This window comes from Crocuta crocuta, unplaced genomic scaffold (assembly GCF_008692635.1).
Source record: "Crocuta crocuta isolate KB4526 unplaced genomic scaffold, BGI_CrCroc_1.0 scaffold408, whole genome shotgun sequence".
Classification (NCBI taxonomy): domain Eukaryota; kingdom Metazoa; phylum Chordata; class Mammalia; order Carnivora; family Hyaenidae; genus Crocuta; species Crocuta crocuta.
Genome location: NW_027527444.1, coordinates 1,307,857 through 1,321,579, shown reverse-complemented (window position 1 = coordinate 1,321,579; position 13,723 = coordinate 1,307,857). Strand labels below are relative to the sequence as shown.

General features: G+C 41.2%; 1 protein-coding gene across 1 annotated transcript in view; it reads left to right on the top strand.

Annotated features, from left to right (window-relative positions):
• The first annotated feature begins 8,534 nt into the window (after window positions 1–8,534).
• Window positions 8,535–13,723, top strand: part of KMT2C (lysine methyltransferase 2C) — a 272,429-nt gene continuing 267,240 nt past the window's right edge. The window contains exon 1 of the mRNA XM_077761227.1: window positions 8,535–8,581. Coding sequence (XP_077617353.1) covers window positions 8,550–8,581 — 32 coding nt within the window. The 5' untranslated portion in view covers window positions 8,535–8,549. The remainder of the gene's footprint in view (window positions 8,582–13,723) is intronic.

The window sequence follows — 13,723 nt, the reverse complement described above, 5'->3', positions numbered from 1 at the left end:
GGAGCAGCCGCAGCCGCCGCCCCCACCCCCCGAGGAGCCCGGAGCCCCGGCCCCGAGCCCCGCAGCCGCAGACAAAAGACCTCGGGGCCGGCCTCGCAAAGATGGCGCTTCCCCTTTCCAGAGAGCCAGAAAGAAGTAAGTTGAGTGTGANTGGCGAGGAGTGCTTACTCACGTCGCCGGAGCACCGGGGCGCGGAGCCGTGGGTCGGGGAGGGGCGCGCCGGGGCCGCCGGGCGCTCGGTCGGCGGTGTTGCTCGGGCGCGTTCGCCGGGTCGTAGTAGTGGCACGTTCGGTGAGCGGCGGTGTAGACGCCGNCCTCCTCGCGCGGCGGTGCTCACCGCGAGGGTTCAGGCCCTGTGGCCTGCCTCCATATTTTATTCGCAGCCCTCACCTAGCTGTGACACAGCCGAGAGACGCCGGGACGGGATACTTACGTGGTGGCCTTAGCCGCTTTGTGGCACAAAGTTGGGGTTTGTTGTGCCACCGGCATTGCCGTGAAATGTCTGGTGGGAGATGCCAGGGTCGCTCCCCGTGGACCGGAATTTGGAGAGGGAAGATGGACTTGCAAGCAACTTTATACTTTGTCGCTTTTTTGTATCCGTTCAAGCAACGCGTGTGAAGGCGTGTTAGGGTTTTAGCTTAGTAACTTCCCATTTCCACTGCTGCTTGTTTTCTTTCCGAATATCGAGTTGGGATCCTTGTATGGTTTCCATTTGCTCTTAATTCCTCTTCCAGTGGCAACAGAGCTAGCTGTGCTGTCATGCCCCTCACCCCTGCACATGCGAGCGTGTGCACGGGCGCGCACACACAAACACACGTGCACACGCAGTTCCCCGACGTGGAAATGAGTTCATTTGTGTTAAGGCAGCCGCTGTGTGCACCGGAAGAAAGGTTGGTTTAGGGTTTTGCCACTTTGTTATTTTAATTTGTATCTCGTTTAAAAAAATCTCATGCTATGAATAATAATAATAAAAAAAGGTGGCCCTTGGAGAAATTTAAAAATTTCTACAGAATGATGCTAATGTACCAGGATAAAAACATGAGCACTTTAGAAAACGTTTAATACAATTCTGAGTCTTGAGAGAATTTTAGTTTTTTCTGTTGGTTGAAAACTGGGGCAGCATTCCTCATGTGAAATTTAGTGGTAACTTTGATCGTTCCAAACTTTTTAGTGAATTTTGAAAAACTAGGTGTGTTTTTTGAAGGGAATGGAATCTCCAGCTGTTTGAGAAACCTGTAAGTGGAGACTGTGGTGTGAACTGGAAAGAGCAGAGAAAGGTTTTCGGTTGTGAATCTCTGGATAGTATTTGGATGCATGCGGAAAAGATCCTGCAGTTACTTGGGTGTTGAAGATCCTGAAAGTGAAACTGCAGTGTGACACATGTAAGCGAGGTTTGTAAAGGCCAAAATTACACGGAATCACAAATAATTATCTAAGAAATGAAAATTTTTGAGGGAGGGGAGTGCAAAGGAGATAAAAGTTTTTAAATTGTCCATGTTATCTGAATATGTGGTCAGTAAGTGGATTTTCTGCTAGAGAAGATGCCTTATGACACTATTTTTTAAAACACTTGCTTATTTGTTTTTGGATTAAAAAAAAGGGTGACCATGCACTGCTAATTATAATTTGAGTTTGTTTTTGAATTTTTAATAATTAGATAAGTAAACTTAAGCATTTTCTTGTTTTATATTGTTAGATGAGTTTTGCTTTATCACATTTAAAAAGCAGAGGCTATGTAGTGACTAGTTTTAATTAACCATTGTTATCTTGAAATTACTAAAATCAAGAGTTTTGAACTGAAGCTATTGATCTTAGGGGCAGAGTTTGAAAAGCAGATATATAAATAAGGATTTCCTGTTGAAGGCATGTGAGGTGGAACAGTGAAATTAACATTTGCTTGAGAGATCTCCTTAGCAGTAAGGATTGTTTAATGGGTTATTTGGAAGAGCGTATAATCTTTATTGGAGGGACAGGTCTTTCCATTGATGGAGAAGCTCCTGCCACAGAGTAGGCACAGTACTAGAGGTCTAATTGTTTTTCCATAAATACTTAGGAAACTCTACCCAAAGATTTGATTTCATTTTTTCTTCTTTGGAATATATGTTGGCTTTTCTAAATTGGGGAAGACAAGGACTCATTCTACCACATATATATATATACATATATACATATGTATATATATATTATGCAGTCAACAAACTTAATGTTAGGGGTGGGAGTGGGTGTCGGGTGGTGCCGAAGCAGGTGGTGGGGATAGGATTTCTGAGGCACTATCCTTGACCCTTTTTGAAAAAACTCTTTATATTCTGAACTACTTTCTTTTCAGAGGGCAATTACTGTGATTAGAAAGCCACCTTGAGCCAAATTGTTGTAGAAAGTTGGGCACAACCAGTGATGCCATACAAGGGACAAAAAAAAAAAAAGACTGCTGCAGATGACTGTTGCTGTTTCATATTTGAGAGGCCCCTCCCCCAACAACATTTCTCATTTCCATAGCTGTGAACTTGAAATAATAAAAAAAAGTGTAGTGCCTTGTAGTATATGCAGTTTCATACAACGATATGTAGTCGAAAGATACCACTGTCACTTTTCATGCTTCTTGAGATCATGCAGATTTGTCATTAATATGATAGTAATTCTTTTTCTTATTTTTCAAGCAATTAGATACATGGAAATTTTGGCAATTACTAGCTTCTGGCACTTTGTAGTCATCGAAATGTTTTAACGTACTTGCAAAGCTGGTCCAGGATTGGCAGCCTCTCACCTGTTAGGCGGCTCTTCTCCAGCCTGACCTCATTGTAGTTCGCTCTTGGCCCGTTGGTCTTGATCATGGAATCACTAGTGTCTGAGAGCATGTTATTAGTTTGATACACAATTTTATGTTCAGTAGGTTGGTTATTAATATGTCAGCTTAATAATCATGGATTTCCATGTAAACTTAAAGGATCACGATAGTTTATTTTCCCGTTCTGAAAGTAGTGATTTAATACATTTTCTTACTTGTTTCAGTGAATTCTGCGCTGCCAGATTTGTGGTCACTTTGCAGGGGGACAAGACACACTGCTCTGTCCTTCTCCTCTCCCCCACCTTTGTGCAAAACTTCATGGTATTCCCCAGGCTGCAATCAGATATCCTTTGGGCAGTTAGTGACTGTCCAGCCATGTATCCTTAAGCCACTTGCAGATCTGACCAAGGAGTTTCATGAAATCTCATTTCCAAAATGCAAATGGTTCTTAGTTACAGGTAATTAAAAAACATTTTAAAGTGTTTTTTAAAAATGTTTTTTAATTATTTTAATATAACTTATTGTCAGATTGCTTATATACATCACCCAGTGCTCATTCCAATAAGTACCCTTCTCAATGCCCATCACCCATTTCCCCCTCTCTCCCACCACCCTTTTTTTAAAAGATTTATTTTTGAGAGACACACACACAGAGCATGAGTGGGGGAGGGGCAGAGAGAGAGGGAGACACAGAATCTGAGGCGGGCTCCAGGCTCTCAGCTGTGAGCACAGAGCCCAACATGGGGCTTGATCTCGTAAAACATGAGATCATGACCTGAGCCAAAGTCGGCGCTTAACGGACTGAGCCACCCAGGTGCTCCAGTTATAGATAATATTAGATGCTTTCCGTGCTTTTCCCTGGTGGGGAGGTGTGAGATACCTTGGGTAAGATTTGATAACAGTTTTTAATCCATGAGATGTTTGGATTGACCATAATTTTTAGCTGGTATAGAATAAATTTACTAGTCTGTGTATGTGTATATTTCTCTTTTATTCTTTATTATGTTGGCCGTCTTTTAATTTCAATAAGCTGATTAATCTTTCTCTTCTTTTTAAAAATTGTCTTTATCATGTTTGTGCCACAGTGTCTATTTTCAGAACTTCTTGGCAGTATGAATTACAAAAGTTAAGGAGTGAAATAGGAACGATTTCTCTGTCTCTTTTGTGATGGCCTGCATATAAACATATGCTTGTGGTTAGTGTGAAGAATTAGTGCAAAGACTTATACTGAAATTATAATTGGAAATGTCCATCTCTCTATTTGCAGAATTTGAAAGATAGAAGAACACAAGAGAGACAGCAATGACACAGCTCTTTTTGCGCTTTCTCTAGGAAAAAAAACATGTAAAAAATGGGAGAATAGACTTTGCTTTTGCTGTTAATTTTGTGATAGTAGTAACTATGTATGATACACAAGTGCTGAAATTGTTTAAGAAGTCCAGAAAATATTCTTCTGTAACTTTTTAGATCTTTCATTTGGAACATGATTTTCAAAGAGCATGTACATGTTAAGTGCATGTTGGGATAGACAATCAACTTTGGAAGAAGCTTCGCTGTGGCCAAGAGGGGTCTGCAGAGATTTGGAGGAAGCAATACTTGAGTTAGACCTTGAAGGATTGATAGAGTTGAGCCAAGCACAGTATGAAAGTAGAGAGTGTTCTGGGGTAGCAACGTGAGTAAAACTATTGAGGCGGGAAGCGTAAAATGCTTTTTCTTGGTGGAGTGTGACTAGAACAGAGGTTTAATGTGGGAGTTGGGGCCATGCCATGATGGTCCTTGAATACCAGGCTAATGAGTTTGGGTTTTGTAGTCCAGGGGTTATAAACTGTTTACAGGGACCAGGTAGGTAATTTAAATGATTGCGTGCAGCTTGTAAGATCCTGAATGACAGCTGACATAACTTAAGGTCTTGAGTCGGGGAAGAAATGGTGAGTAAAAATAGCCTGAAGGGTTCCAGCAGTCTGTGCCTTGCTTAGGTGCAACTGATAGACAATTCTGGCTGGTGGTTGCCATGTGAGACCGTGGCATGTTGTTTCTAGATACTCTGGGTTTTCAACAGAGACTGGAAACTTGGAATTTTATGCGAAATCTCTGGATTTTCAAGTATCTTCAGTTAAGACCTCAAACACTGTTTGGGACTATCCCTTCTGGGTTCGGTTTAATCTGTGGACTACCACTGGGTTACAGGTCTTCAGCCTCTGCTTTATGCCCAGGTTATTTTATTTTTAAATAAAAGTTTTAAAAGCAGGTATTTGTAGTCTTCCGGAGGATAGCAATGCTATTAAATTACTTTGTATTCTGTATTTTCTATAGTTGAATGTAGGTAGGTACTCTAATACTTGGTGATTTGATGGCAACTATTTTAGGAAAGCCACCCTGATAATAGTATGAAGAGAGAAGTTACCTGGAGGCAGAGATTAACAGGCTGCTGCAATAGTCATGGTGTCAGGTGATCAAGGCAGATGGTATACGGTTGGTAATGTGGATAGAAAGGAAGAGAGATTCAGTCAGTGCAGAGGGGAATTTTGAAGTTTCTGCCATTGGATGTCTAGGGAATAGAAATGTCTGGAGTGTTTGGGGTGTAGCATTGGAGTTTGGGAGCTGGATTAGGATAGATGATTAAAGATGTGACTTCCTTGAAATCACTGAGAATATGGACAGTGTGTGTAATATAGTAAAAGAATTAGGGTGCTTACTTGTCCTAGGAATTGGGGGTGGGTAGGAAGTGACCAAGAAAGCCCATAAAAATTAGAAAGGAAATCAGAAGATATTCCTACAAATGGGCAAGTATGTACATGCAGAGATGCTCATGGCAGCAGGGAAGAGTAGAAAACTAGTAGAAATTGGCCACGGAAAAATACCTATCAGTGGACCACCATGCGATTTCTATCAGGACAGAACTGGGCCTGTGGGTACCAAAGTAGGAGAGTGTCTACGATACATATGTTGACTTGAGGAAAAATTTTCTAAAAGTTGCAAAGCAGTAAGTGTAGTATTCACTTTGTAAAAAGCACACATCCCCAAAATGTGCATGTGTTTTGTGTATAGAACATTATTTGGAAGAATACATAACATTATTAATACTTCCAGGGAGGGTATACCTTTGTACGTACTTTATGCAATTTTTAAAAAGCCAGTAACTTGAAACCATAAACTTTTTAAATGTTTATTATTTTGAGAGAGAGAGAGGGAATGCAAGTGGGGAAGGGGGAAGGGACAGAGAGAGAGAGGGAGGAAGACGCAGAATCCAAAGCAGGTTCCAGACTCTGAGCTGTCAGCACAGAGCCCGACATGGGGCTCAAACTCACAAACCATGAGATTGTGACCTGAGCCGAAGTCGGATGGTTAACCGACTGAACCACCCAGGTGCCCCTTGAAACCATAACCTTGTTTTACAAATGTGAAAACCAAGTTGGGGGGACTTCACGGATTCCGACACCAAGATTATCAGAATTCAGATTCGGTCCCCCAACTTATTAACGTTTGATCTTGGGAAGTTAGCTGAACTTTTTCTGCCTTGGTTGCCTCATCTGCAAAGTGGACATACTGGCGGACTTAGTTTAGGATAATTGTGAATTACTGTATGTGTAGAACTTAGAATGGTGTTGGGCACAAACTAAGTGCTATTAAGAGGTACTGTTATAAGAATTTGCTAATATTTGTCATTGCCGTTATCATCAGTTATCATCAATCAAGCATTTGCCTGATATCGTAGAACTTGTTACTGTCATGAGATGCCAAACTCACCCTAAAAATGTCATGGCATAAAATAATGCAGTAGTTATTGGGGGTGGGGCTGGGGACGATAAAGATTTCCTTTCTGTACAGCTGTCCCTAATAAAGCCGAAAAGAACACAGATAAAAAGCTAGGTCAGCAGAAATCTCTATAGAATGTTTCTTATTATGAGTAACACATGAACAGCAACAAAAGCAAGTCCCTAAAAGCTGTGGATACACTACTGTTACTACAAAATCATTACAAAGTTTTCATCATCCAGGACTTGTGAATGTGGTCATAGTGCTCTTTTTACATTAGAACTCTGCTAAGTCTGTTTATATTAGTGGGTCTTCCTAAATGAGACTTCCTATCAGGTGATTTTAAAGTGATTTCTTAGGTCTTTAATACTGGGTCACTTTTATTTTTTTTATTTTTTATTTTTTTTAAATGTTTTATTTATTTCTGGGAGCGAGCGAGCAGGGGAGGGGCAGAGAGAGAGGGAGACACAGAATGGGAAACAGGCTCCAGGCTCTGAACTAGCTGTCAGCACAGAGCCCGACACGGGGCTCGAACCCATGAACCGTGAGGTCGTGACCTGAGCCCAAGTCGGACGCGCAACCGACTGAGCCACCCAGGCGCCCCGGGTCACTTTTAATCTTTACATCTCAGTGTAATCATTTACATTAGCCACGGCATAGTTCACAGTGGAAGTCTGCAGTCTGTGGTGGTGGTAATTCAGTCTTGTAGTGAAGCTAAGCAAAAAGCAACCAGCCAACTTCCTTGACTTCCTGATCTTTGGAATGCTAATGGCAGGTACCACAGGGCCTCCGTAAGCCACCAGTTGCATATGAAATAACAATCTGAAACATATTAAAGAATGAACTGTATTCTGTACCTTAAAGCTCTCATCATCTAATTGTCCTACCAAGATCAAAGTATTTAGTCAGTATTGTCAAGTGTTTTTCATATCAGGCTTAGGTACTTAGAGTCATAGAATGTTAAAGCCAGATGAGCATTCTAAGGACACGTAGTTTAACCCCTCATTTTACAGACAGTCGAGCCTCGGAGAGGTGATAGCATGCTATAGGTCAGGCGTCAAGGTCTTAATCTGCAGGGTAAATAAAGGGGGAGAAGGTGGTCTGGCACTTTGGGTACCCCCGGGGAACCATGCCTGCTGGAATTCATGCTGTTGTACACTCGCCTCCCCACGCGTCTTGGGTAGCCCCATGACTAACCGGTAGAATGCGGCAGAAATGACACTGGGTTAGTTTGGGGCCTAAGCTTAAGAAGGCCGGGAACTTCCGCTTTTGCACACTTGGGAGCCCGAGTCACACATAAGAAGTCAGATCCTGCCCTGCTGGAGAGACCATGTGGAGAGGGAGGGGTTCTAGGAGATCACTTGAAGACAGAGGCGCAGCTGTCCCACCCAGGGCCCCGGCTGAGTTCGGCCCGTTGTCCAGTGCCTCGCTGGACACAGCCGCACAGGGGCCGTTGGGGAGCCTGCGGAGGCACCAGGTGGCTGAGTGCAGCCCGTGTTGCAAAACTGTGAATAAATAAAATGGTGGTGGTTTTCATCTGTTGGATTTTGTGGTGGTTTGTTATATATCAATATAAAATGGAAGCAGATGGTTTTACAAATTAAGGGACTGTAAGAACAAAAACTATTTGAGATACAAATGATAATCATTATTCTCCAACTTCTTTCACTGAGATAGTTACATGAGGCTGCCCGCTACCCTCTGCCCCTCATTTCACTAAGGTACTTTGAAATAGAAGTAGATTTTTATTATTGGGTCATGTAAATGGTATTTAAAAAATGTACCGTGTAGATGGCACTAGTTAGATAATTTGTAATGGGAAGATAAAACAATTATGATGATCAACTTTCAAAAAGATATGATTTTACCTTTTGACTTTTACAGAGGTCTTCTGCGTATCTGGAGGTGTGTGGACTCTGTGTCAGGATACCTGGTTCTCTTCCTGGGTCTGGATTAAGTTCGTTTTTATGTGATAGAAAACCTCTACGTAACAGTGATTTGAATAGGAATGTTTACTTCTCTCGCGTCCCAGTCTGGAGGGTAGGTGCTAGCGCCGGTGTGGTCCCTCTGCATTGCAGAGTCATCGGGGGCTGGGTTCCTTCTATCTCATTGCTCAGACATTTCTAGAATATGGCCTTTGCCCTCAGATTCCATGGTGGCTCCTAGAGGCTTAGTCATTACATTACATCCATGTCCATGGAAGTAGAACGGAAGAAGGGTAGGCCCAGGGCGCAATTTCTGTCATTAACCCACCATTCTGAAAAGTGCCCTATGCCACCTAGTCATGTGGCTGGCCATAAGTGGCTGCAAAGGAGGCTGGCACTGTCATCCTGCAGCCGAGTGCATTGCTGCCTAGAATAGATTTAGAGTGTTGTTGCTAAGGGAGGGATGGACGTGCAGAAGCAGCCGGTAGTCTCCACCACTGTGAGCAACCAGCTTGTGTCTGGAGGCTGAGGTTTTCTCCTGTGCGAGAACGAGGGTACTGGAGCACTCGAGATGGCAGATAGACCTCGTACTGAGGGCCAGCTGCCAGGTGGTGACCACTGAGGGTTCTGTTGAACCCGCCCGAGTCCCTGGGTTTTGGCCTCAGCAGGGTGAGGAAGTCACTGAAGTATTTACTTTGGGTGAATAGGGGAATAATAGCGTGCTGTCATTTATATGCTGCCCCTGCTTAGCCTTTTTTTTTTTTAAATGTGCAGTTATTTTAACTTTAAAAATCTTTTCACTGAAAATATTTGCTGATTTTGCTAACCTTTGGACTATATATTTTTTCTTAAAAATATCCTGAAATTCATTCCATATTTAAAAAGTCTGCTAATAAACCTGAGTCCCAACTTTGTGCAGAACATTCTCAAATGTGGACATTGGGATTATGCAGAGGGATATTAAGCCCCTTGACACTGTGTCTCTCAGAAAAGCAGGAAGATGTGGGGGTGACGGACAGCGTCAGGCCTCCGTTGTCTCGGTCAGTAGCAGTTGATTTCCTGCTCGTGCTCCGTGTGCATCCCTGGCCGGCCGGGAGGGTTTGCTCTACCCCACGTTACACCTAGGCTGAGGGACACGCCATCCCTGTCTCCCCCTGTTGCCAGGGCAGGACAAAGAGAACTTCCGTGGGTAGTGCTCTGGCTCGTAAAGACCTGAAGCTGTGGCACCTGGCACTTCTGTTTACACTTCATTGGCCTGAGGAGGTCACATGGTGGCGCCTAACTTCAAGAGGGCACAGAAATGACATCTATCATATTTCTGGAGAGAGAACTAGAAGTATTCGGTGAAGAGCACTAATAAACACCACACAGGGTAACATCTATTTTCATCCAAAAATTCGTATTTCACTTTGGACTTTGTTTAGCTACCTAGAATTGAATGTGACCATCTGGTAGACTGCTGCACCGCAGCGTATTAATTAAGGGGATGTGTTTAATAATACTGTTACACGTACAGAACATTTTCCAGAGGTAGGAATAATGGAGGAGGCTTAGGACTTGGGCTCTTGATTCTTTCTCTACTGTACTTCATGCTTGGTTCCTTTTTCCACCCACCTGAGAGGAGGAAAGGCAGGAAATGTTAAAATTGGTATGTAATATTAGTGAGATTATAGGTGACTTAAAATCTGTTGTTTTCCCGAAATAAGTTTTTGTAGCATATGCTTTATTTTTCAGTCAGGGTTCCTTTGTCTGTTTTCCATGAACTTTAAAGAGCATGTACTATGCAACGTACACAGGAGAAACCAGAATAAGAGGGTCCCTGCCCTCAGTTTCTGCGGATTCAGTGTACACTATCATGGAGAACGACAAATCCTGTAATGGAAGATTGTGGAAAGTGCCAGGAAGCTTAGAGAAGGAGGAACTTAAGGCAGGGGAATTGAAGAAAAGAAAATATCTGAGCTGAGTCTTAAAGGATGAAAACAAACTTGACTGAAGAGAACAAGGGAGTGTGGAACAACTAGTCCATGGCCATTAAGGGTTAGATGCTTCTAGGGCTTTCCCAGAAGGGCTAACAGTCACACGCGGTGGGGTCCTTAGTTCAGATGAAGGAACTGTTCCAGGAAGACCATGTAGTTGGTAAGCGATGGAGTCAGGATTTGGATCTAGGTGTGTCCAACTCTGGTCTCTGATTTTTACGAATATCTGATCCAACATTCAGCTGTGAGATGAATGAAGTTGGAGGATCTACTGTGCAGCATGGTGACTGTAGTGGATAGCCATGTACCATGTAATTGGAATTTGCTGAAAGAGGAGAAGATAAATATGTGAGTTGGTGGATGTATTAATTCACTAGATAGGAGGAATCCTTTCACAATATATATGTGTATCAAATAATGATATACACTTGACATATCTTACAGTTTTGCAGTTATACCTCAATAAAGTTTTTTTTTTTAAAAAAAACTCACCAAACCAAATAAACCAAACATAACAAAAAAAATCCCAACAGTTTAGTATGTGAGAAAATGAGGAAAGGAAAGTAAATTGGGAATTTTGAATTTTTACTGTAGGCAGTAGGGAGCCAGTGAAGATTTTAAACAGAAGAGTAACAGTGTATCTTAGCTAGAAAATAACCTTGGCAGGTAGATGATGGTACAGAGTGAGTATATACCCCATCTATCATGTTACAGGGACCAGAATGAGAACCATAAGAAATTTTACATTCTCTTTTTCATCAAGAAATAATACTTGCTTAACTTTTATTTCAAATTATCCAGCCTCAGAACTAGAAAGAACTTCACAATCCTCAATTCCAGTGTCTTTGATTTATGGATTAGGAAACAAAGTGCCAACCGGCAGGCCTGACATCTTAGATTACCCTTTAAAGATGAANCAGTAACTGGTACTTATCCTAGGTTCCATTAGTTAACGACCAAATGTAGACCTGTGCCTGGAAAAATGTCTTTGAGGTCCATCCATGCTGTTGCATTTATTAGTAGTTTGTTTCTTTAGTAGTATTCCAAAACCACATTTTGTTTATCAGTTCACAATTGATGGACTTTTGGATGGTTTACAATATTTTGTCTACTGTGAATAATGCTGTGAGCATTTAGATAAAGGTTTTGGACAAATGGCTTCATTTCTCTGGGTAGATACCTAAGAATAGAAATTGCTTGGTTATATATGGTTAGTGTATCTTTTATCTTTTTTTTTTTTTTAAGAAACTTACAGACTTTTCCAAAGTTCCTGTACCATTTTACATTCTCATTAGCATTGTATGAAGGTTCATATCCTTGCTAATGCTTGGAGTTGTAAACTTTTATAATTTAAGCTGTACTAGTGGGTGTGTAGTGGTATCTCATTGTGGTTTTGATTTGCATTTCTCTAATTTATAATGTTGAACATCTTTTCAAATGTTTGATTGCCTTTTCTAAGGCAAAGTATCAGTTCTATTGGTGAAGTATCAATTTAAATCTTTCTCCAATTTTGGGTGTGTGTGTCTTATTTTTGAGTCATAAGAGTTCTTTACATATGTATATGTGTCAGACGTAATTTTCTTAGAGCACTTTTAGGTTCATTGCAAAATTGAGAGAAAGACACAGAGATTTCTCATATACTATCCGTACTCCCACACATACATAGCTTACCTGTTATCAGCATCCTCTATCTGAGTAGTACCTTTATTACAGTTGATGAACCTACCTTACCATCATTATCATCCAGAGTCCATAGTTTACATTAGGGTTCACTCTTGGTGTTGTACATTCTGTGGGTTTTGACAAATGTTTAATGACCTGTATCCACCATTATGATATACAGAGTAGTTTCATCTCCATAAAAATCTTCTGTTCTGCCCATTCATCCCTCCCTCCCTTCCTTCCCCTGGCAAGTACTGCCTTTTTTTTTTTTTTTTGAACTATATCCAGAGTTTGCCGCCGCCTTCCTTTTGAATTTATTTATTTATTTTGAGAGAGTGCGCAAGAGCGAATGCAGGGAAGGGGCAGAGAGAGAGAGAGAGAATCCCAAGCAGGCTCCATCATCCGCACTGAGCTCGATGTGGGACTCCATCTCAGGGCCGTGAGATCACGACCAGAGCCAAAATCCAGAGTCAGGTGCTTGACTGACTGAGCCCCCAAGTGCTCCCATGGTTTGCCTTCTTTATATATTTTTTATACAAGCCCTTTATGAGTCATATGATTACAGGTATTTACTTCTAATCTGTGGCTTATTATTTTCATTTTTTTCATGATGTCTTTTGAAATGCCAAGGTTTCCAATTTTGATGAAATTCAGTTTATCAGTTTTTTTCTCTTATGGGGTTATGCTTTGGGTGTCCTATCTAAGAGCTCTTTGTGAAGCCTAAGATTGAAAGGTATATTTACTTTTAGAAGGTTTTATAGTGTTAGGGTTTACATTAAGGTCGGTGATATGTTGAGTTAATTTTTGTGTATGATGTGAGGTAAGGTCTGTGTTTATTTTGCATATGAATATACGGTCATTCCAGCACCATTTGTTGAAGACTGTTCTTTCCTCATTGAATTGTCCTGGCATCTTTGTTGAAAATCAGTTGATCATAAATGTATGGGTTTACTTCTGGACTCTTCCACTGATTTGTATGTCCTTATGAGAATATTACAATTTCTTGATTGTTAAGGGTTTGTTGTAAATTTTGAAATCAGGTAGTCTAATCCCCCCAACTTTGTTGTTGTTCAAAGTTGTTTTGCCTATTATAGATCTTTTGCATTTTCATATAAATTTTGTGATCAGCTTGTCAGTTTCTGCAAAAAGAATACTGGGATTTTGATAGGGATTATATCGAATCTCTAAATCAATCTTGAGAGAATGGATACTTTACTATTTTGGTACGTGAGATCATATATCTCTTCGTTTTGTCTTTAATTTCTTTCAGCAATATTTTATATTTATAAAACTATATTTTTAGTGTAGGCTTTGTGGTTTTTTTGGTTAAATTTTTAAGCACTTCTTTTTGATGCTGTTGTAAATGGAATTACTTTATTTTTCCTTTTAGAGCACAAGTGAGGGTGAGAGTGAGAGAGCGCGAGAGCGAGAGACAGACAGAGAGGATGAGATTCTTAAGCAGGTCTCACACTCAGTGTGAAGCCTGATGCAGGGCTTGATCCCATGACCCTGGGATCGTGATCTGAGCTGAAATCAATACTTGGATGCTCAACTTACTGAGCCACCCAGGTGCCCCAGTGTAACTGTTTTATTTAAAAAAAAAAAAAAAAGACATTTCA